The sequence below is a fragment of the Rhincodon typus genome, chromosome 15 (assembly GCF_021869965.1).
Source record: "Rhincodon typus isolate 14 chromosome 15, sRhiTyp1.1, whole genome shotgun sequence".
Taxonomy (NCBI): domain Eukaryota; kingdom Metazoa; phylum Chordata; class Chondrichthyes; order Orectolobiformes; family Rhincodontidae; genus Rhincodon; species Rhincodon typus.
In genome coordinates this window covers 32,738,284-32,760,328 of record NC_063346.1, presented here as the reverse complement: position 1 = coordinate 32,760,328, position 22,045 = coordinate 32,738,284, and the positions used below count along the sequence as shown (strand labels likewise).

Below are 22,045 nucleotides of genomic sequence, written 5' to 3'. Positions count from 1 at the left end.
TTTATTCAGAGTGCAGATAAAATGAGCAGCCCTAAGGTTGTATGTAGGAGTATATCATGTCTTGTATTCTTTGAGCAGGTATTTAAACTAGTAGATAACAGTTGTCTCAGGCATATGACTTACGTAAATTATCAAAAAGCTGTTTTCCAAGTAAGTTAAAGATGTTAGCATTTATGTGAAATTGGTTAGGTTGGTTGAACATGGCCTTTCAATAGGAAGCAGAAAATAAGATGTGTGAAAACAATCAAAATCAGTATTAAGCATTTACTGTAGTTGTGCCAAAAAAGAGATAAAGGAGTGATTGTGTAAGTTGACTGGTATAGAAGAACTATGAATTTTCTGTAAATTGCTGATTCAGCTACAGAGTCAGAGGTACAGCATGGAAACAGACCCTTTGAACTAACTTGTCCATGCTGATCAGATATCCAAAATAAATCCAGTTCCATTTGCCAGCATTTCGCCCATATTCTTAACCCTTCCTATTCATATACCCATCCAGATGCCTTTTTAAATGTTCTAATTGTACCAGCCTCCAGCACTTCCTCAGGCAGCTCATTCCATACATGCACCACCCTCTCTGTGAAGAAGTTCCCCTTGGGTCCCTTTTAAATGTTTCCCCTCTCTCCTTAAATCTATGCCTTCTAGTTTTGGGCTCCCCCGCCCTAGGAAAGGACCTTATCTATTTACCTATCCATGTCCCTCATGCTTTTCTAAACCTCTATAAGATCAACCCTCAGCCTCCAATGCTTCAGGGAAAATATCCCCAGTCTATTCAGCCTCTCCCTATAGCTCAAACCCTCCAATTCTGGCAACCTCCTCATAAATCTTTTCTGAAACCCTTTCAAGTTTCGCAACATCCTTCCTATAACAGGAAGACGAGAATTGCATGCAGTATTCCAAAAGTGGCCTAACTAATGTCCTGTACAGCTGTAACATGACCTCCCAACTCCTATATTCAATGCACTGACCAATAAAGGGAAGCATACCAAATGCCTCCTTCACTATCCTAGCTACCTACGACTCCACAATGAACCTGAACTCCAAGGCCTCTTTGATCAGCAACACCCCCCAGCACCGTAACATTCAGTGTATAAGCCCTGCACTGATATGCCTTTCCGAAATGCAGCATCTCACATTTATCTAAATTAAACTCCATCTGCCACTCCTCAGCTCATAGGCCCATCTGATCAAAATCCTGTTGTACTCTGAGGTAACCTTCACTGTCGACTCCACCTCCAATTTTGGTGTCCTCTGCAAACTTATTAACCATATCTCCTACGTTCACATCCAAATCATTTATATAAATGACAAAAAGCAGTGGACCCAGCAACAGTCCTGGTGGCACACCACTGGCCACAAGCCTTCAGTTTGAAAAGCAACCCTGCACCATCACCCTCTGGCTTCTACCTTTGAGCCACTTCTGTGTCCAAATGACTAGTTCTCCCTCTATTCCATGTGATCTAACCTTGCTAACCAGCCTACCATGAGGAACCTTTTTTGAAAGCCTTACTGAAGTCCATATAGATCACACCCACCACTCTGCCCTCATCAATCCTCTTTATTACTACTTTAGTTCTGTGCCCAGTTCTGATCACCAAATTCCAGAGGAATGGTCCAGCAAAGATTCTAAGCTATTTAAAATCCATTCACTTACTTTGAGTTAAAATCAGCTCGCAGTCTCTGATCGCAAGTCAAGAGCAATGACATTGATCCCTGATGTTATACAATGACTTACATTACGGGTTTACACCGAGATGACAATTTGCAAACTTCAATGAGACAACTTGAACTCTCAAGAGAAGCTAAGATCAAAAAGTTACTTTGTGATTAAACTATTAATAGGACAAAAGGATAGGTTCAAAGTAAGAAAAGGTAGGTTTAAAGCTTTTTAACTTTTCATCTATCATGGGGGGGGTGGGGTTTGCTTAGAGCCTGAAATGACGACATTTTACAGTGTCGGCGCCGACGTCATCACGCCGCGCCATGGACAGTAAGTCGCTTCCACTCCGCCGCGGTTATGGAGAAGTTGGAGTTTCGGGGGGGACGCAGGGGGCTGGAGAAAGTTCTGGGTCTGTAGTACACCAACACCACCCCCTCGAGCCGGTCAGCTGTAGGAGTCGCCGCCGCCCTTTCGGGTATCGGAATTCCCTTGCGTTCGGAAAGGCGGAAGAGTTACTGAGCTCCACAAAGAGGCTCCTCTTCAGTGCCCCATTTATCCCAGTGTTACCATGGAAGTGGTGAACAGGCTCGTCGCAGCTTCAGTAAACGGGTCCGAGATTTCTGAAGAAGAGTCTAGGCCCGAAACGTCAGCCTTCCTGCTCGGCCTGCTGTGTTCATCCAGCTCTACACCTTTGTTATCCAAGATTCACATAGACCGCGTTTCAGTTAGCAAAGCCTTTCTTATCGTTATTGACGGACTCCGCAGGCACAGCTTCATTTCTCATAGACACTACTTAGCAGCCAGCTTTTTCTGGCTCCAGATTCCCTCAGATTCTGTGGGGGTTGTTTCGATAACCTCCTGCTGCCTATCTCAATTAAAGGTGCATGAGATAAATATTTCCTCCTGAATAATTAGTATTCAAAGCCATGTTCAGTTCCAACTATTGTAATACCTGTCAATGGCTTTGGAAATTTCCTGGGTTTGATCTGACACCAAGTCGAAAAGTGGTGAATTTTACAACCCTGATTTTAAGCTTCATTCTCCTTTCTATTCTGTTGTTTTCTATTATCTCCATAACATCTGTTTGTCTCAAATCTTTATACTTTCCCCTGCTGAAACCCTGAAATTTCTTTTACTTTGAAGGCTAATCTTAAAGCTAATCTTAAATCTTCATTTAGCAAAGCAATGATTTCTCTTTACAAAATCTGTATATTGTTTATTGTTGGTTTGGCATGCTTGCCTTTGTTGGTCAGTGCATGGAGTATAGGAGTTGGGATGTCATGTTGTGATTGTACAGGACATTGGCGAAGCCACGTTTGGAACATTGCGTTCAGTTCTGGTCTGCCTACTATAGGAAAAATGTTGTTTAAACGTGAAAGGATTCTGAAAAGATTTACAAGGATGTTTCCAGAATTGGAGGGTTGAGCTATAGGGAGAGGCTGAATAGGCTGGGGCTAATATCCCTGGAGGCTCAGAAGCTGAGGGGTGACCTTATAGAGGTTTATAAAATCATGAAGGGCATAGGTAGGATGAATACCCAATGTCTTTCCCCCAGGATAGGGGAGTGCAAAACCAGAGGGCATAGATTTAAGGTGAGAGAGGAAACATTTAAAAGAGACTTGAGAGGCAATGTTCTCGTGTAGAGAATGGTGCATGTCAGGAACGAGCGAAGCAGGTACAATTACAACATAAGGCATCTGGATGGCTACATGAATAAGAAGGTTTAGATGGATGTGGGCCAAATGTTGGCAAATGGAACTAGATCAGTTTAGGATATCTGGTCAGCAAGGATGAGTTGGACTGAATAGTATGTTTCCATGCTGTAACTCTGACTCTGAGTCGTGCTTATAAATAGAATAATGTTTAGAACAAAGATTCCACATAACAGCCAGAGCCACAAATCACCCAGTAATTTACTTTCAAGCATTTATGTATATATCTTTGAAGTATTCTCACTCCATAAATAAGCCTTCTCCATTTTGGAGCTTTGGATTTGTGACTGAATCATTCTTGCGCTAATAAATTCATGCGAGATTGTTCTGAGCTGTTATGTGAAGAAATCACTGATCTACACTTAGCTGTTCTCTACAGGAAAGAATCATGCTGTAAGTGGGCAGGTGTTGACTGAACTATTAACTCTGTTGTTAAATGAGAACCTTCACTTTACAACAATGTATACTTTCACAACAATTGGAAATACTACGATTCAATAATCCAGTAAACAATGGCTTATTAAGGTTACGCAGCAGGAAGAAGTAATGAGGCATTTACCTTATTCTCATTGGATTGTGCAGGTAGATGAGTTCACTGCTATTTTGTACATTTGGGGCAAGCTGATATATTTGTTTTAAGTTACCAGTAAAAGCAAACATTAATGAAGTTTCAGCATGTTGCTTCATAGTTCATTTAGAAAACAGTCAACTAGTACTGTATAGCCCGAACTTCATACATCAGCAGTTGGTGAGAACTTTAATCTTGGAATGAAATTAAAGTGAATAATCAACTTAAAAACTGTCTTTTTAATCAAAATGAAGGGAAAACGTTTAGCAAATTAATCAAATAGACATGCTCCTCATTTCCAGTACTTAAGATATCAAGTAAACAGTTCTGTGAAGACTTCTATCATTCTGTCAGAAAGCTCTTGTTGAATAGAAGAATAAAAGTTTGAAGTTTTCTTCCGTAGCAATGTGATGGTGATTCTTAGGAGCTCATTTGTAAAGGGATATTGGGCTTGAGGTATTTTCTGTAAGCTGCATATTCATGTGATTTAATGTGGAAAAAGCCACTATTTTTCATGATACATCTTTAATTTTGCATAAACTGTTCATTTTGTTTGTTGTTTCTCTGCCCTTTCTAAACAGATTTTGTGATTTTGATTGAGATTTGTAAACATCAATACTTAATCCCACGAATGTGTCAGATGTACTTTTTTTTTGTCTCTTAGAATTCTCTGAAATTGGCTGCTATAAGTGACAGCTGCATCCCACACTAACTATTGTTTAGTTCTATAAGTGTACCACTTATTGTTTCATGGTGTTCTAAATGAGCTGCACAGATCTGACTGGTCTAAAACTTCTAAAGAAAATCTCAAGTTCCTAAAATGCTTGCTTTTACATTTGAGAAACAAAGCCAGAAAATGTGCTGATGTGGGAGTCAGCTCTGTCCAGTCAAGGATCAATGTAAATGGAATCCTGATAAAACACAAACTAACTCTGAAATTATTTTTGTAATTAGTGCTTTACACTTTTTGTTCAAACTCGTTAGGCAATAAAATTTAGGCTTTAAATTACTCTGCTTAACTTTGAATTGATTTTTGACTTGCTCAGTGTCCGTCAGAGCATTAAAGAAGTTGTTTGTCATGCTTGGAGAGTCACTGGACTTGATGTGTTGTGCAAATTGTTCGATTTCAGCAAAATAAGTACATGGCCTATTTGACAGTTGACTGAAATGAAAACTTTGAAGAGACTTGTACAAGGAGCTGTCAAATGCACGGCCTACCATGTAAATCAAGTATCATCTAAATTCTCTGGATATTTCTTTTAATATTTCAAATCCATTTTGGAAGAAAATATGTATACATTTTTAAACTTGGCAAAAATGTTGCCATGGCATTTAATCATGGTTTATTTTCTCCTCCTTTTCTTTCCCTGCCCCATCTACAAAAAGGGTTCCTTAGAGTCAGAGTATGGAAACAGACCCTATGGTCGAGAGCAGACAAATAATTTAGTTTACTTTATCCAGCCTCAATCACAGAAAATGTCACAAATTCTTCTTAGAAGTACCACAAAAGATTCCTGATAACTGGTGTGTTTAGAGCCCACTGAATCACCAAGTCAAATAGTCAAAGCAGGTTCAGGGTTCAGCCTGAAGTTAAGCATCTTAGCTTGGAAGAATCTCAGGGGTGGAAAGAATGGAAATATTCATTCATGGCCAACAGATTTTTTGTTTTATCCATGAATTTCCTTAGGTTTGGTTTTTTTTTATTTCTCACATGTACCAAAGTACAGTGAAAAACAGATCATAGTAGGCAAGGATGTCAGATCAGAGGTTGTAAAAAGACTTCGACAGAGGCATACAGGTTACATTGCACTGTGTGTGTGTTAGGAGAGATCAATGTTGGCAAGATCAGTGTTATTTGAGGCTAGAGAATCCATTCATCAGTCTAATAACAGCAAGGAAACAGCTGTTCCTGAATCTGCTGGTGCGTGTGTTCAGGCTTCTATATCTTCTGCCTGACTGAAGAGGTTGTAGGAGACCATTACTGGGGTGCAATAGGTCTTTGATGTTGGCAGTATGGTGTGCATGAATGGAAGGTTGACTTCCATGATGGTCTGGGCTGTGAACACTTCCTTTTATAGTTTCTTACAGTACTGGGCAGAGCAGTTGCTATACTCAGCCGTTATGCACCCAGACAGTACACTTCCCATGGTGCATCTGTAGAAGTTGGTGAGGGACCTTACAGACATGCCAAATTTCCTGAGCTGTCTGAGGAAGAGGTGTTGTGCCTTCTTGACTGTCGCATTTACGTGGGACAGGTTGTTGGTTATCGTCGCTCTGAGAAACTTGACGCTGTCCACCCTCTGAACCTCACTTCCATTGATGTAGTTGGGGGCATGTTCTCCTTTCTTTCTGAAGACCATGATCAGTTCTTTAGTTTTGCCAATATTGAGAGGTATTGTTCTCATTGCACCACGTCACCAAGCCCTCTATCTCCCTTCTGTATTTTGACTTGTCATTGTTAGATACCTGTCCTACTGTGGTGGTGTCATAAGCGAACTTGTAGATGATGTTCATTCGGAATTTGGCAACACAGTCGTGGGTGTACAGGTAGTACAGTGGGGGACTCCAGTGTTGTGTTATTGTGGAGGAGGTGCAGTTACCGATCTTCACTGCGGTCTGTGGGTCTGAGGATCCATTTGCAGAGGGCGGAGCAGAGACTAAGGTCATGGAGGTTTGAGATCAGTTTGGAGGGGATAATGGTGTTGAAGGCGGAGCTGTAGTCCATGAGCAGGAGTCTGACATGGGTGTCTTTGTCATCCAGATGTTCTAGGGCTAGAGATATGGCATCCTCTGGACCTGTTATGTTGGTGGGCAAACTGTAGCGGGGTTCAAGGCAGGCTGGGAAACGAGTTGATGTGGGCCATGACCAGCCTGTCAAATCACTTCATGATTGTAGAGGTCAGAGCCAAGTTGTTCTGCCTCTCATCTTCGTAGGAAGTAAGGTTTTACTTTGTAGCTTCCTTAAGTTGTCTTTTTGTTTTATAGGTTTCTGCATGGCATGTCACATTTGTCAAAGATCCCAGCAGAATATCTTTGATTAGCAGAATAAATATAAATTTACATTTCTGTTTGAAATAACGTTTTAAATAACTTGTGCTTTAGTATGATTTAATGATATGACACCTATATTGTTTATTCTTGCTGCCATCTTTGTACCCATTTTAACTGAAGTTTGTTTTCCTGTTGAAGATATCATTTACAGTGCGATTTCTGCGAAAGGAACGACTCACTTGGACATTCAGGTATGTGCCACGTTACAGTCACTACTGCCCTCTGGTGTTTCTGTGTTGTCAGTGCTGAGAACAGCATGATTACGGATTGAGCACAATGGTCAAGATGTTCCAATTTCACAATGATGTGGAGGTGCTGGCTTAGGACTGGGTGAACAAGGTCAGAAATCACATGACACCAGATTATAGTCCAACAGGTTTATTTGAAAGCTTGCGTTTTCAAATAAACCAGTTGGACTATAACCTGGTGTCATAGTCAGAATGCATATGCATGACCCAAAATGCACATTAGGGATTTTGCAGAAATCATGATTGTCTGACATCCATGGGAGGGGGTGTGGCTCAGCAAGGAACTTGCAAGTGGTTCCTGCCCTTGTTCTTTTAGGTGGTGTAGTTTCAGGTTTGAAAGCTAATGTTAAAGGAGCCTTGGAGAGTTGCAGCAGTGCTTCTTGTAGCAGGGATACGCTGCTGCCACTGTGCATTGGTGCGGGAGGGAAAGAATTTTAAAGATGGTGAATGGGGTTCAGGAAAGTAGGTTACTTTATCCTTAATGGTGTCAAATGCCTTGAGTATTGTTGGAGCTGCGCTCATCCAGCCAAATGGAGAATATTCCTGGGTGAACAGGCCAATCAAAGAGAATTACTCCCTCCAAAATTCTCAGCATTTCATCTGCTCTTAGCCATAATATTTAAAGCAGCTATGTCCTTTATTCCTTATGATTGATGTTGAGGTTCTCCCTCCCAGAATACATTCGATGCCATTGCCTACCTCAGTGCTTCTGTCAATTGGTTTTCACCACTACTGATTAATCAGTTGACGGATGGGGGGAAACTGCAGGAGCCTTCCTTATCCATGGTTAGACTTGATGCCATGAGACTGTAAGGGTCCAGATTCACTGTAGACAACTTCCTCACAACTGTATACCACTGTGCTGCCACTTCCAGTGGGTATGTCATGAGAGTGCAACAGGACATACCCAGAAAGGAGGATGATCTTGTCTGAGATGTTGTCTGTAATTTTTATGACTTGGTGAGTATGATTATATCAAATAGTTGTTTGACTAGTCTGTGAGACTGCTCTCCAAATCCCCAGATGTTAGTAAGGAGGATTTTGCAGGGTCAACAAGACTGTTTGTTTGCAATTATCAGTTCTGATGTGTTGGTCGAAGGTGGGTGGTGTATCTGGTTTTGTTTCTTTTTGTTGTTGATTTATGCTTCATGCTTTATATCCTGTAATTTTGTGTAAATATGCACAGTAAGTGGGAATTGTATAATTTCATAATGTATTTACATTCATGGATTTAAAATATAGAATATTATGTTTTTAGGGCAATGTTAATATTTGGTAAAGTCTAACATCATTTGTTGGAGCTGCAATTACCAACCCTCAGGAAAAGCTGTTCATAGCTTTCAGATAATTCTTGAATTCCTTCTGACAGCCCCAGGGATCCAAACAGGCTGAAGCATTTGTAAATGCTTTTCTCAAGAATAATTTGCCACGGTTGGGTGCTGAGCAGATTCAGACACATTTAAACAGAAAAGCTGTTATTCTTAAGCATATCTTAAAGAAGCGTAAGAAAGAGAAGAGGAAGAAAGCAAAGTGTCTATCTGCCAAAGAGAGGCGGGAGTTGAGAATATTTGAACTTAAACCAGAAGAACAAAGGTAAGATGGTTGTGTTGATGCTGAGATATTTTTCCCTGCTAGTTTTGATTTCCAAATTGGTACAGTTACAAAGTGAAATCTGCAATATTGGCTCATGTTGCACAAGGCATGCATTAATGTCTAGTTTCTACATTGTTTCTTTGAGTTTTGTAGAACTTTAACTGATTTAAGAAGATACAATGCCTCTGATTACTGAGGAACACCATCTCAGAGATTCTTGAAGTACATGTCCCATGCTGGACATGTGCTTTCTGTCCATTGATAATAATCTGAATTGATGTATATAGTGAAACCTACAATCGCATCCGCTATCCCAAACTGAGGATTGTATATTGTTGAGAAAGTAGAAAACTTCATTTTTAATAACTGAGTTAAAAATTAAAAAATAAACTTTGATTCGAAATTGGTAATTATACAGACATAAAATGTGTTCAAACTCATGATAGTGGCATTCATTTGTAACTTGGAGCTTTGAAAATTCTTATTGATCCCTTGTATTAAGTATGTGAACAATAGCATTTCTCTTTGATTTCATATGGATTTGGTGTCTGAGGTTATTTTAATCAAATGCTGGGCGGATATAACATGATCTCTGCATTAACTTTGTCATTGTCTAGGAGAAACTACATTAGTATTTCTGTTTTGAGTGAAATCTTTTCAGTTTTTTAAAACATAAGTTTAATTCTTTGTAACGTTGTCATGGACCTTGTTCTGCACTCTGAATTCTAGACATCAGATACATCTTTTCTGTTTCAAGAAGATTGCAGTGAAATGTTAATTATTGCCTATTAGATAGGTATGATTCAGACATTTTTAATTTATAGATGTTAAAATGCTAAACTAAACTCTTTTTTTTTTCCAGATATGAATTGTTTCTCCCTTTGCATGAGTTATGGAAGCAATACATTCGTGACTTATGTAATGGCTTGAAATCTGATACGTAAGTAAAGTATTTGCAGTGTAGAATGGGCACATTTTACAGTCACTGGCTACTGAAAGTTTCTGTTATACTTGTGTGAAATTGGAAAGATTCCTTGATCTCAATGTAAATGATAATGGGGCTGTTTGGAAGTCTAAGTGATTTCACAATAATCCATCAGAGTTTGATTAGTATTAAGAACACTGATTATTAAAATGACTTGATTATTTTGGGATAAAAATACAAAGGTTTTCTCATAGAACACAAGATTATTTTTGTTCAGTCTTTAACTGTTGCTTCTCAACTGTGAAAGCCTACTGCCAACACTTTGATAATATTTTAAGTTTAATGTCCACTTGCCCCAGATATATTGCTAACTTTATTGATGTGATAAAGAGGCCTTGTTTTCTTCTGCCTACCAGTTTAGGAGGCAAGATGTCCATTTTAATTTGAATGGGTTTTGAATCAGGAAGGACACCTCTCTATTAAATTGCAGATAAAGTAATTAGTTTATTTAAAGATTTTTATTATTCATTCATGGGATGTGAGTGTTGCTGGTTGGCCAGCATTTCTTGCCCATCCCTAGTTGCCCTTGAGAAGCTGCCGCCTTGAACCACTGCAGCCCTCCTGCTGTGGGTTGACCCACAATGCCACTTGGGAAGGAATTCCAGGATTTTGACCCAGTAACAGTTAAGGAATGGCATTATATTTTCAAGTCAGGATAAGTGGCTTGGAGAGCTTGCAGGTGGTGGTGTTCCCATGTATCGGCTGCCCTTATCCTTCCAGATGGCAAGTTTGGGAGGTGTTGGCTGAGGATCTTTGGCGAATTTTTGCAGTGCATCTTGTAGATAGTACACACTGCTGTTACTGATCATCAGTAGTGGAGACTAGTTCTTGATAAGTGCAGAGATGTGGTCAGTGTTTTCTGATAATTTGATTCCAACAGACATGTAAATAAGGGACCTGGTGTGCTTTGATTGAATCATTAACTTTTGTGCCAACCCTGGGAGTAGTGGGGCTTGAAAATCCGTGCCATTTCCAAAATGGGTTGTAACGTTTGTCACAACAAAATCATGCATTAATAAAGCAACAATTAATTTTGATTAATTAAAAGTGGTCACTCTCTATGGGGGTTTATACAAATATGGAAGAGAATTAGAGAAAAATTAATAATCATTTTTGTATTGCCTCCATACTGAAATCCTTCCAAAAATAACTTTTTTAAAGGTTTCATTTATTTTTGGCTAAGCTTAGTATTGAAAGAAATGCTTTTTATTGCATTTCAGATTGCTGATTAATCCCACCGAATAACTGATTGCTTTATTGCTATCCTTTCTTCTAATATTTTTAGGCAGACACAGATGATCCAGACCAAATTGCTCAAGGCAGATTTTCATGGAGCCATTGTGACAGGTGTGCATATAGTTAAATTTGGTAAACTATGAAGAATCTATAGCAAGGAAGATAAATCCCAAGACTTACACAGAATTGCTGAATGTTCTCAGATAACATGTTTGACCCATTTAAATTGTTCAAATAAAACTGGATAAGCTGAGGCTGCTCTCCTTAGAGCCAAAAAAGCTAAGAGGAAATTTCATTCAGATATTCAGAACAGGTTTAGAATGAGTAGCTATAAAGAACTGCTTCCAGTAGATAGCGAGCAACCAGAGGGCACAATTTTGAGGTTATTATAGCAACAGAAACAAAGGTGGCTTGAGGGGTGGAAAAAAAAAACTTAGACAGCAAATAGTTGGAGTTTGGGATGCACTACCAGATAATTTAATGGAGATCTGTTCAATAATTGCCCTCCAAAAGGGAACTGGGTAATATGAATTTACAAAATACTGGCAGAAATAGGGTATTTGGGCCCTCAGGCCTGCTCTGCCATTTATTAAGATTATAGCTGATCTAAGTGTTTCAAATTCCATATTCCCTTCTATCCCCAATGATCTTTTGATTCCCTAGCCGAACAAAAATTTGTCTAGGTCTGTTTTAAAAGTAAGCAATGTTCCTGCTTCCTCCCTCTTCTGAGGCAGAGTTCTAAAATAGCAAAACTCTCAAAGAAAAATAAATTTCTTAATTTTTTCCAGAAGAGGTGACCACAAAGGGTGCCCTCGAGTTCTGGATTGACCCACAAAGAAAAGCATCCTTTCCACATCTACCTTGTCAGCATCTTTTAGGATCTTATCCACTTCAGTCAAATCACCCCTCACCCTTAAAGCTCCAGTGGAAACAAGCCCAGCCTGACCTATCCTCATAAGACAACCTAGTCATTCCAGGTGTCCATCTAGTAAACCTTCTGAATCTCCACTAACCCATTTACATCTTTCCTCAATTAGGAGACCAAAACTGGACACAGTGTTTGAGACATGGTCTCAACATTGCCCTGTATATCTTAAGCATAACATCCATACTTTTATGTTTGATTTTTCTCAAGAGTCATAAAGATGTACAGCATTAAAATAGACCTTTCAGTCCAACTCGTCCATGCTGTCCAAATGTCCTGAAAAAATCTAGTCCCATTTGTCCTCTATCCCTCTAAACCCTTACTGTTCATGTACCCATTCAGATGCCTTTTAAATGTTGTACTGTAAACCCTTCCTATTCATATACCCATCCAGATGCCTTTTAAATGTTGTAATTGTACCAGCCTCCACCACTTCCTCAGGCAGCTTATTCCATATACGCACCACCCTCTGTGTGGAAAAAGTTGCCCTTTAGGTCACTTTTATATCTTACCCCTCTCACCTTAAACCTATTCCCCCTAGTTTTGGACTCCGCCCCCCCCCCCCCCCCCCCCCCGAAAAGCCCTTGTCTATTCACCCTATCCATGCCCTTCATGATTTTATAAATCTCTATGATGTCACTCCTCAGCTTCTCTCTGTAGCTGAAACCCTCAACTTGGCAACATCCTTGTAAATCTTCTCTGAACCCTTTCTTGTTTCACAACATCCTTCCTATGGCAGGGAGACCAGAATTACAAGCAGTATTCCAAAAGTGGCCTAACCAATGTCCTGTACAGCCTCCCAACTCCTAAACTCAATGCACTGAACAAAGGGTTTCGGCCTGAAATATTGATTTTTTTTTTTTTTTTTTTTCCTGCTCCTCGGATGCTGTCTGACCTGCTGTGCTTTTCCAGCTCCACATTTATTGACTCTAGCTTCCAGCATCTGCAGTCCTTACTGTCTCCAAACAAAACGCCTTCTTCAGTATCTACGCACAACTCCACTTTCAAGGAACTATGAACCTGCACTCCAAGGTCATGCTCCCCAGCACCTTACCATTCAGTGTATAAGTCCTGCTCTGATTTGCCTTTCCAAAATGCAGCACTTCACATTTATCTAAATTGAACTCCATCTGCCACTCTTCAGCCCATTGGCCTATCTGATCAAGATCCCATTGCACTCTGAGGTAACCTTCCTTGCTGTCCTCTCCACCTCCAATTTTGGTGTCATATGCAAACTTACTAACCATACCTCTATGTTCACATCCAAATCACTTATATAAATGATGAAAAGCAGTGGACCCAGCACCAACCTTTGTGGCATACTTCTTCACAGGTCTCCAGTCTGAAAAGCAGCCCTCCACCACCATCCTGTGTTCAACCTTCAAACCAGTTCTGTATCCAAATGGCTAATTCTCTCTGTATTCCATGTGATCTAACCGTGCTAATTAATCTACCATGAAGAAGCTTGTCCATATTGACTTTCGGAAGTCCATATTGATCATGCATACCGCTCTGCCCTCATTTATATTCTTCGTTACTACTTCAAGAAACTCAATCAAGTTAGTGAGACATGATTTCTCACGCACAAAGCCACGTTGACTATCCCTAATCTGTCCTTGCCTTTCTGAATACATGTAAATCCTGCCCACCACCAATGTAAGGCTTACCGGTCAATAGTTCCCTGGCTTTTCCTTACTACTTTTCTTAAATAGTGGCACCATGTTAGCCAGCCTTCGGTCTTCCAGCACCTCACTTGTGGCTATCGATGATACAAATATCTCAGCAAGGGGCCCAGCAATCACCCCGAGCTTCTCAGAATTCTAGGGTACGCCTGATCAGGTCCCAGGGATTTATCCACCTTTGTGTTTTAAACCATGCAGCACCATCATCTCTGTAATTGTAGTAAATTATAGCATCCCATTAGCTTTCTTGATTTATATGCTGTCCCAGCATGCTAGGTTTTTGTGACTCGTGCACTTGAACAGCTAGATGCCTCTGTATCTCAGAATTCTGAAGCCATTCTCCATTTAAGTAACACTGCTTCGTCTTTCTTTCTGCCAAAGTGAACACTTCTAACTTTCCCACATTAAAATCCATCCCTCAATTTTTTGCCCACTCACTCCATCTATCTGTAGCTGTCTCCAACTTCCTTATGTCTCTTTCATGGCATATTTTCCTACTCCTCTTTGTGTTGTCCACCAAGTTAGCAACTCTGCCTTCGTTGCTGTCCGTTAAATCATTGTAAATTGCAAATACATGAAAGAAGAAAATGTCGTGGGTTTTGGAAAAATTAGATGAATGAGACTGTTAGAGCCAAGATAGTTGTGAATGGTGTTCTAGCCTGTTCCTGTGCTGTACTGTTTCTGATGTGGATTTAAACTGCAAACGGTTTTTCTGACTTCTCGTAAGAGTCATTAATTTCTTTGTCTGTCTGTCTTGGGTGCAGATTACCATAATGATCAAAAGTACAGTTCTTGCAAGTTTTTGAGGGTGCAGAAGACAGAATATATTATAAAGAACAAACGTTACCTCATCAGCTTTAAAAGAAAGCTAAAGGGATGAAGGAAATATTGCAGCCTCTCCCATTGATGCAGTTTTTTTCAGAAAGTTAGTTCTCCTGTATGCTATTCAAAAGATATGTTGAATATGGAATGTGTGTGTCATGGAAAATAATCCTTCAACTTATGTTGGGAAGCTATAAGCAGATAGCTAACTTGTATTCCACATTTCTGAATTATAATTCCATTAAACCCAGAAACTACCTTCTATCTTATTTCATCTGATCCTATCACATTTCCTTCCATTCATTCCTCAACATGAATTATCACAAGGGTCTGGAATCTTATTTCCTGAAATGGTGAAAGCAGATTCAGTGGTAATCCTGAAAAGAGAATTGAATAAATATGTAAAGAGAAAAATTTCAAGACAGTGTGTAGGTAAAGAGCACATAAGTAAGATTGAGTAAATGATTCTACTATTCACCATTTTTTTTGCTTGCATAACATCATCTATTGTACATTCTAACATGGCTGTGGAGTCTCCGCAAACCTGCATGGTTTTCCAGTGTCAGTATGAGTTGGCAGATTTTTGTTGGGACTGCCAGTCTTTCTAACTGCCTTTTGTCCTCTTCTGCCTGTATTCTTTACTGCTTTAAGGAAACAATGCCACTGCTTAAGATTGTTTCCTAGCTCATCTAGTCATGTTCTTTAAGTCTACCAGATGTAGATGTATATGTCATTGGTGAGCATGAGACTTTTCCTGAGGTACTCCTTTAAGAAGTCCTTGAACTTTAATTTTGGCCTATCGTGCAGTCAGCATCCAAGTTTAACTTGTGAATAAATGACCACCTTAAGGATTTTATCAGCCAAATGACCAACTTCTGTGCTATAATTGCACTCCTGTGGAAGTGCAGGTCCGTTTTCTAACAAGCATAGGGATACCAGGTAGAAATTGTTAAGTCTTCATGTAAACCATTTTCAGATGCAGTTTTTTTTTTGTAAAATGTTTTGACCTGTTCTGAATAAATAAGTTGCCATTGAGCTTAATAGGCCAATCTTCATTCTATCTTGGTTTGTTTACAGAAATAGGAACTTATGATTTTTATATCACATCTCATGGAATTTAAAGTTTGTTTGTTCATTCATGTGAGAGGGTGCAATTGGCGCATCAGCTACCAGCAAACACTTGACCTCAAGGATTTGAATTTTACTTTTTCTAGATAAATCATTAGCTCCAGCAAGTTTCTGAAATGCGAAATTGATTTGTTTTTGAAAAGTGCATGTGTGCAAGAAAGAATTCTAAAGTATCAGTCTATCTGCATAAAGAGGACTATAGCTAAATATTTTGATGTGATTGAATTTTTATATTGTAAATCTGTTTGCATTCCAGTGGTGAAATCCAAATGTCCCTCCTATGTAGGGGCTACAGGTATTATTTTGCAGGAAATGAAGCATATATTCAAGATTATCACCAAGGAAAATAAGCTTAAAGGTACTGTTGCAAATTTTGGATCTGTCCCATAAGTGTATTCCACATCCTCTTATAATGAAAACTTTACACTTGCAGCTCAATATCTAGCTCTGTTGTAGCATGGTTTGGAAAAAAAACCCTAGGATAAGAGAACAAGATAACTCTTGCATATGTCCACATTTCTTATTGTGGTATATTATCTCTGATTCTTAAACTTGGATTTATATTGTATTTTTCATAAGCACTAAATGCTTTTTTTTGTAAAGATATTTGGAACAGTGCAGTATTAATGTTGGAAACATAGCATAAAACTTACAGCAAGCTCCCACATACAACAAGGAGTAGAAAATGTTTGTTCTGTGACTTTTAAGGAATAGAAATTAGCTGGAGCACTGGGGGTGATGTCTCTGCCACTTCAAACTAGTATCAACAAATCTTTTGCAATTACCTGGTACGGCAAACAGGGCCTTAGTTTACAATATCTTCCAAAAGAGACCACCTTCCACAGCTCAGACTCTTAGCACTGCACTAGAGTGAAAGCCTTGACTTTTTTATTATTCTTAGTTCCTGGAGTAGGACTTGAATCAGAACTTTGTGATTCACAGTTGAGTGCAGCCAACTGAGCTGCAGCTGGAAGGTTTTTGGCCAGTTATGAGTTTAAAATGCAAGTACTTTCTTTTGCTATTTCTGGCTTTTTTACAAAGCTAACTGGCTTGGGTTACTTTGTCTTCATTCCTAACTGTATAAAAAAAATCAGCATAAAAACAAAACTGCACATGCTGTAAATCTGAAACCGAAATTGCTGGAAAAACTCAACACGTCTGGCAGAAACTGTGGAGAGTGAAACAAAGTTAATGTTTCGAGTCCAGTGACCTTTTCAAAAAATATCAGGAAGGTTGATTGCTGATCTACTTCCTGTGTTGGGTTTGGCCAAATAAATTAACTGTTCCCTCTTGGATGGAAGTATCCTAGCAATTATCTCACACTGCTTACCAAATAAATAAGCCTACCTGAAGGATAGGTTACCAACACTGTTGCAGTCTGAAATGGTATGTGATAGGAACAGTCCACAACTTTATTTATCTACTGTTTTTCTCCTTCCTCTGAGCTATGAAGGGACGTAGACCTGACTGAGTAAAAGGTAACTCTAAATGTGTGTATTATTGAAACTCAACTATTCTTCCCCTGTGACAAAATAGATAGGTAGGTATCAAAACTGACAGGGTTATGCAACGTATTGTCCTCATGTGATCAGTCTGTTTCTGGCCGAGCAAACCAAAGTACAGCTGAGCAAGATAAAGTTCTGTTTAGCTTGTCACATTCCATCATCTGTACTTAGTGCAGTGTGAGCTCTATGGACTAAACTCCAATTGAATTTTGAACTTTGCAGCCAATTTCAGTCAAAAGCCTTGTGCGATTAAATGGTGGGTTGCAAAGCATAAATTAATGGTTGGTTCTGGCTTGTTCAATTCCTTGTATTAACAGTTTATAATCACTCCCAGATAGCAATTATTCCCTGTTTTACATATAAACTGTAAATGTTTTTCGGTAAAATTATTGACTGTGTTGTGATAGCAACATCACTAGCTGTGGCTCCCGCATATTTTTATTACACCGTAACTTTTGTCGTCATGTATTGAAATAACTACAAAAGAATTGAAGCAACTAGACTTCATACATTGTTCTAATGACTTTATATTTCCGCCTTCCCCCCCCACCTCCCGTAACCCAGTTATTCCCAAGCAAAATAGTATCTTCAGTGTTGAAATCGACGGCTTTGTTTCCTATATCTATGGAAGCAAGTTTCAGCTGAGATCAAGTGAACGTTCTGCCAAAAAGTTTAAAGGAAAAGGAAGTATAGACCTTTAAATCCAGAGCTGTGCAGCTGGTGTAACTGCAGACATTGACTCTCTAGCTTGGCTTCATTGGAAGAGATGTGGCCCTGTATGTTTAACTGTATCAATAAAAACATAAATTAATTATCTTGCCTTGTAAAACTTTTTTTTTCAAAACAAAACTTGCAGTGCACTTTCCTCTCAGATTTCTGAGCAATATTTAGAATCATAGAATCCCTAAAATGTGGGAGCAGACCATTCACTCCATCAAATCTACGCTGACCCTCCAAAGAGCACCTCACCCAGATCTCTCCCTGTAACCTCACATTTCCAATGGCTAATGCACCTAGCCTACACATCTCTATGTGCAATTTATCATGGTCAATTCACCTAATCCACACATTATTGGACGGTTGGAGGAAACCCACGCAGACACCGGGAGAATGTGAAAACTCCACACAGACAGTCATGAGGATAGAATTGGATCTGGGTCCCTGGCACCGTCAGACAGCAGTGCTAACTACCAAGCCACCATACCACCCCAACGTTCTGTTAATGTATCCCAATGTGAATTTTAACAATAACCACTTACTGAAAGTAATTTGTTTATCAAATGTTTGATTTTCTTAAAGTTTATTAAAATGTCAAAGTGAAAAACGTTGTTGATTGATGTTAAAAGAACTGACAACTTTCATTTCATACCTTTTTAGCGTAGAAATGTGTTCCAGTGCACTTCAGAGACACAAGGAAATAAGTTAACAAAGAAGACGGAGAGTCAAATAAGTGAGTTTTATGGTTGGCTTAAGGAAAAACCGGGGAAGTAGATGGGCACAGGATTAGAAGAACTTCCAGAGTATAAGTCTTATAGGGCTGATGACGTAACTTAATGAGATGGAATAAAAGGAACTGCACAGCAGCTCGATGGAGAGTGATGATGCTAGAGGAGATTAGAGTTGAGGAAGAAGGACAAGGAAGAATTTGCAACTTAAACTTTTAAGACCAAGACATGGGGGAAGCGGAAATCCATGCAGGTTAGTGAAGTCAGGAGTGTTGAACAAGTAGAACTTGGTGCAAGTTAGATCATGGACATGAGTGTGCAAAAACCAATGAACTGCAGTTGACAGAGCCCAGAGGATAAGAGGCTGAGCGGGAGGAGTGCATTTAATGATCCTTTGGGTGATTTGTTCAGTTCAGTGTTGAAGAGGAAACAAAAGACAGAGCACTTGTCACTGAAGATACTTTTTAATCGATCAAGCTGTTCAGATGTGCTATGACACACCTCTGAAACAGGTGGGACTTGAAATGTAGGGCTCATGGGCAGGGTCACGACTGAAACTGTAGTATGGCTTAACATTACTGAAATAAAGAAAGCACCAAAATAAAATAAAGGTTGCTAAGTGAGAACAATGTGTGTACACTAGTGTTGGTAAGAGTAAGATGAGACTTAACTTTGGCAATTCCTGTTGCTGAATAAACTGTCAGCACTCAATCCAGATTACTGGGGGAGGTCAGCACCAATATTCTCTGTAAAGTTAGGTTCTTTCTGTGCTCAGTAACACAATGGGTTAATCTGTAACTCCAGCCACAACCTAACAGGAAGATTACGTTCTGACCAATGTGTTTTTTTTAAATCCATGGAATAGGGACTTCTCTCCCTAATTGCTCTAGAGAAGGTAGTGATGAGGTGACTTCTTGAACTGCTGCAGTCCTTGGGGATATGGGATGCCCACAGTACTGATAGGAAGGGAGTTCCGAGGTTTTGCCCCAGTAAAATTGAAGGAATAGCAATATGGTTGTAAGTGGATGTGACAGCATAGTGGTATTATCACTGGACAGTTCGTCCAAAGACTCAGGTAACATTATGGGGACTTGGGTTTGAATCCTGCCACAGCAGACGGTAGAACAAAATAAATCAATAAAAGTTTGGAATTAAGAATCCAGTTATGAATCCATTGTTGGGAAAAACCTGTCTGGTTCACTAATGCCTTTAGGCAAAGGAAATCCTTACCTGTTCTAGGCTATCTGTAAATCCAGACCCACAGCAATGTGATTGACTCTCAACTGCCCTCTGGGTAATTAGGGATGGGCAATAAATGCTAGCCTAGTCAGTGACATCCTCATCCTCTGAAAGCATGGTGTGACTTTGAGGAGAACCTGTAGTCAGTGTTTACATGCATCCAATCCTGTCCAATTAGATGGTAAAGATAACACATTTGGAAGGTGCTGTCTTACTGTCGTAGGATGCTTATTGGATTATTGTCATGTATGCTGTGGATGGTGCACCTTGTATATGATACATATTGGCAGAGGTGATTGTTTAAGGTGGTGAATGGGGTCCCTGGATGGTGTTGAGCTTAGTGATGGTCTTGCCTGGTATTGAGGTGCAGAACATGTCTCCACATGTTGGTGAGGAGGCTTTTGCAGGGTTGACAGAGCTAGGTTTGCCACTGCATAGTAACCACTTTGCCACCTTGACCTTAACACTGGCATTGATAGGGTGAGGTAAGCAAAATGTTGTGGTCCAGTCAACAGGAGCCTTTGTGAATTACTACAGCACATCTTGTAAATAGCACGCTTTGCTGTCACTCTGGTGGTGAAGGGAGTAAATGTTGGAGGTGTTAGACAGGATGCCAATCAAGTGTGCTGCTTTGTCCTGGATGGTGTCAAGCTACTTGAGTGTTGTTGGAGCTGCACCCAACTTGGTAAGTGAAGATTATTCCATCACTCCTGACTTGTGCCTTTCAGTTGGTGGACATGCTTTAAGGAGTCAGGTGATGAGTTCCCAGTCTCCACAGAATTCCCAGTCCCTAACCTGCTCTTGTAGCCACAGTATTTTTTTTATGTATCATTTATATTTTTACAGCCTTAGCTGAATCAGCTGGCTTTTAATACAGCATATCTGGTTTAATAGGCCTCTTCTGTTTTGATATGCACCAACGAGACGTGAAAATGTTTGTTCAAACTATGTTTGGACCGTATACGTGAGAATCTCAGATCAGACATTTATGCCGTACAGCTGCTGTAGTTACAGTCCTCCAGCAGAGTCGCTGATGCATGACTCTTGAAATCCAAGTTAAATCACAACATACCTCAGACTCTTCTGCAACTTTGTTGCTCCTTATCACGACATTGTCTGTACTCCTGACATTTGTTTTAATTATTTTTAAAGTGTCATATGTGCCTTTTTAAATCATTTCTACAGAATTTCAGGTTGAAGCATTAACCTCTGAGTTTACTCAGTCTGCTCAATAGTTCTGGCGTTTTCAGTTTTTATCTCAGATTTTCGCCATTTGGTATTTGCTTTGTTCTGAACAAAAGGAGTCCTTTCTTTCAAATCTTCTTCGTTCCCACGTGGTAATGGTCCCTTTTAAAACAGCACAATCTTAATGAAGATTTTGGCAAACCTGAATTTTTTTTACTTGTTTACAAATACTCAGTGCGATGACACAAGTTACTGTTGAGGTGTATCTTGGGTCTTCATAAATAAATGCGTTTACTTTAATTATTTTACCTCACACCTGTAACTTCCGGTGCTATTTACTTTCGCTTTCATTTTTCTGTTAAGACGTTGGGATGTTGTTTGTTCATCAATTATATAATTTTTTTTATTACAATTCGGCTTTAAATGGAGACGTATGGAACAATAAATTGCTTTTTAGTAGAACTGATTATATTTTGTTCAATCTCTTTAGCAGGTGAGTGGAGAATTTCTTTATCTCTCCGTTGCTATAAACAAGGAAGTCAATTTGTTTGCAACTTTACGGATATAATAGGGATGATGTAAAGTATAGGCTTTTATATCAACTTTCGGAGGTGGAAATATATATTGTTCTGGTGAAAGTTATTTTAGTGAAACAATAAATATGATATTTGGTATGTTACACATTACTCGAAACAACTAAATATCTAAAGACTGCAGCGTTTTCTGAAGTTAAACTCTTCTTCAGGAATGAAAATAAGAGGAAGTGGTGGCATAGTGACAGCGTCTTTGGACAAGTAATGTAGAAAAACACCCTCCTGAGACGAGGACATTACTATAAATATTGCTAGAGCAAGTGGTGAAGTTTGAATTCCGTAAAAGTCTGGAATAACAGCTAGCCAAACAGTGACACTGTAACTATTAGACCACCAGGGAAAGCGTTAGCAAAGGAAGTTCCCTGACCGGGAATCGAACGCGGGCCGCGGTGGTGAAAGCGCCGAATCCTAACCACTAGATTTAGCAAAGGAAGTTCCCTGACCGGGAATCGATTAGCAAAGGAAGTT

General features: G+C 39.5%; 2 protein-coding genes across 8 annotated transcripts in view; both read left to right on the top strand.

Annotated features, from left to right (window-relative positions):
* Window positions 1–1,920: 1,920 nt before the first annotated feature.
* Window positions 1,921–17,929, top strand: pop4 (POP4 homolog, ribonuclease P/MRP subunit). Of its 2 annotated transcripts, none has more exons than XM_020511408.2 (7): window positions 1,921–1,990; window positions 7,130–7,182; window positions 8,609–8,832; window positions 9,695–9,772; window positions 11,103–11,164; window positions 15,867–15,968; window positions 17,680–17,929. In XM_020511408.2, the coding sequence occupies exons 1-7, from the start codon at window positions 1,984–1,986 to the stop codon at window positions 17,814–17,816; spliced, it is 663 nt and encodes a 220-aa protein (XP_020366997.1). In that variant the 5' UTR covers window positions 1,921–1,983; the 3' UTR covers window positions 17,817–17,929. The 2 variants fall into 2 exon arrangements, with proteins under 2 accessions (XP_020366997.1, XP_020366996.2); XM_020511407.2 differs by lacking the exon at window positions 1,921–1,990 and adding an exon at window positions 2,011–2,069.
* A 586-nt stretch (window positions 17,930–18,515) lies between these two features.
* The window catches only part of LOC109912032 (NLR family CARD domain-containing protein 3-like), a 39,722-nt gene continuing 36,192 nt past the window's right edge, over window positions 18,516–22,045 (top strand). For 3 of the 6 annotated variants that reach the window (XR_007263732.1, XM_048605603.1, XM_048605607.1), the window contains exon 1: window positions 21,341–21,477. Coding sequence is in view for 3 of the 6 variants with exons in the window: in XM_048605603.1 (XP_048461560.1) it covers window positions 21,408–21,477 (70 nt within the window). In the remaining 3 variants the exon portion in view is untranslated. Of the gene's footprint in view, window positions 18,566–19,935; window positions 19,981–21,309; window positions 21,478–22,045 lie in introns of those variants that run through there. The other 3 variants (XM_048605605.1, XM_048605606.1, XM_048605604.1) reach the window with 3 other exon arrangements.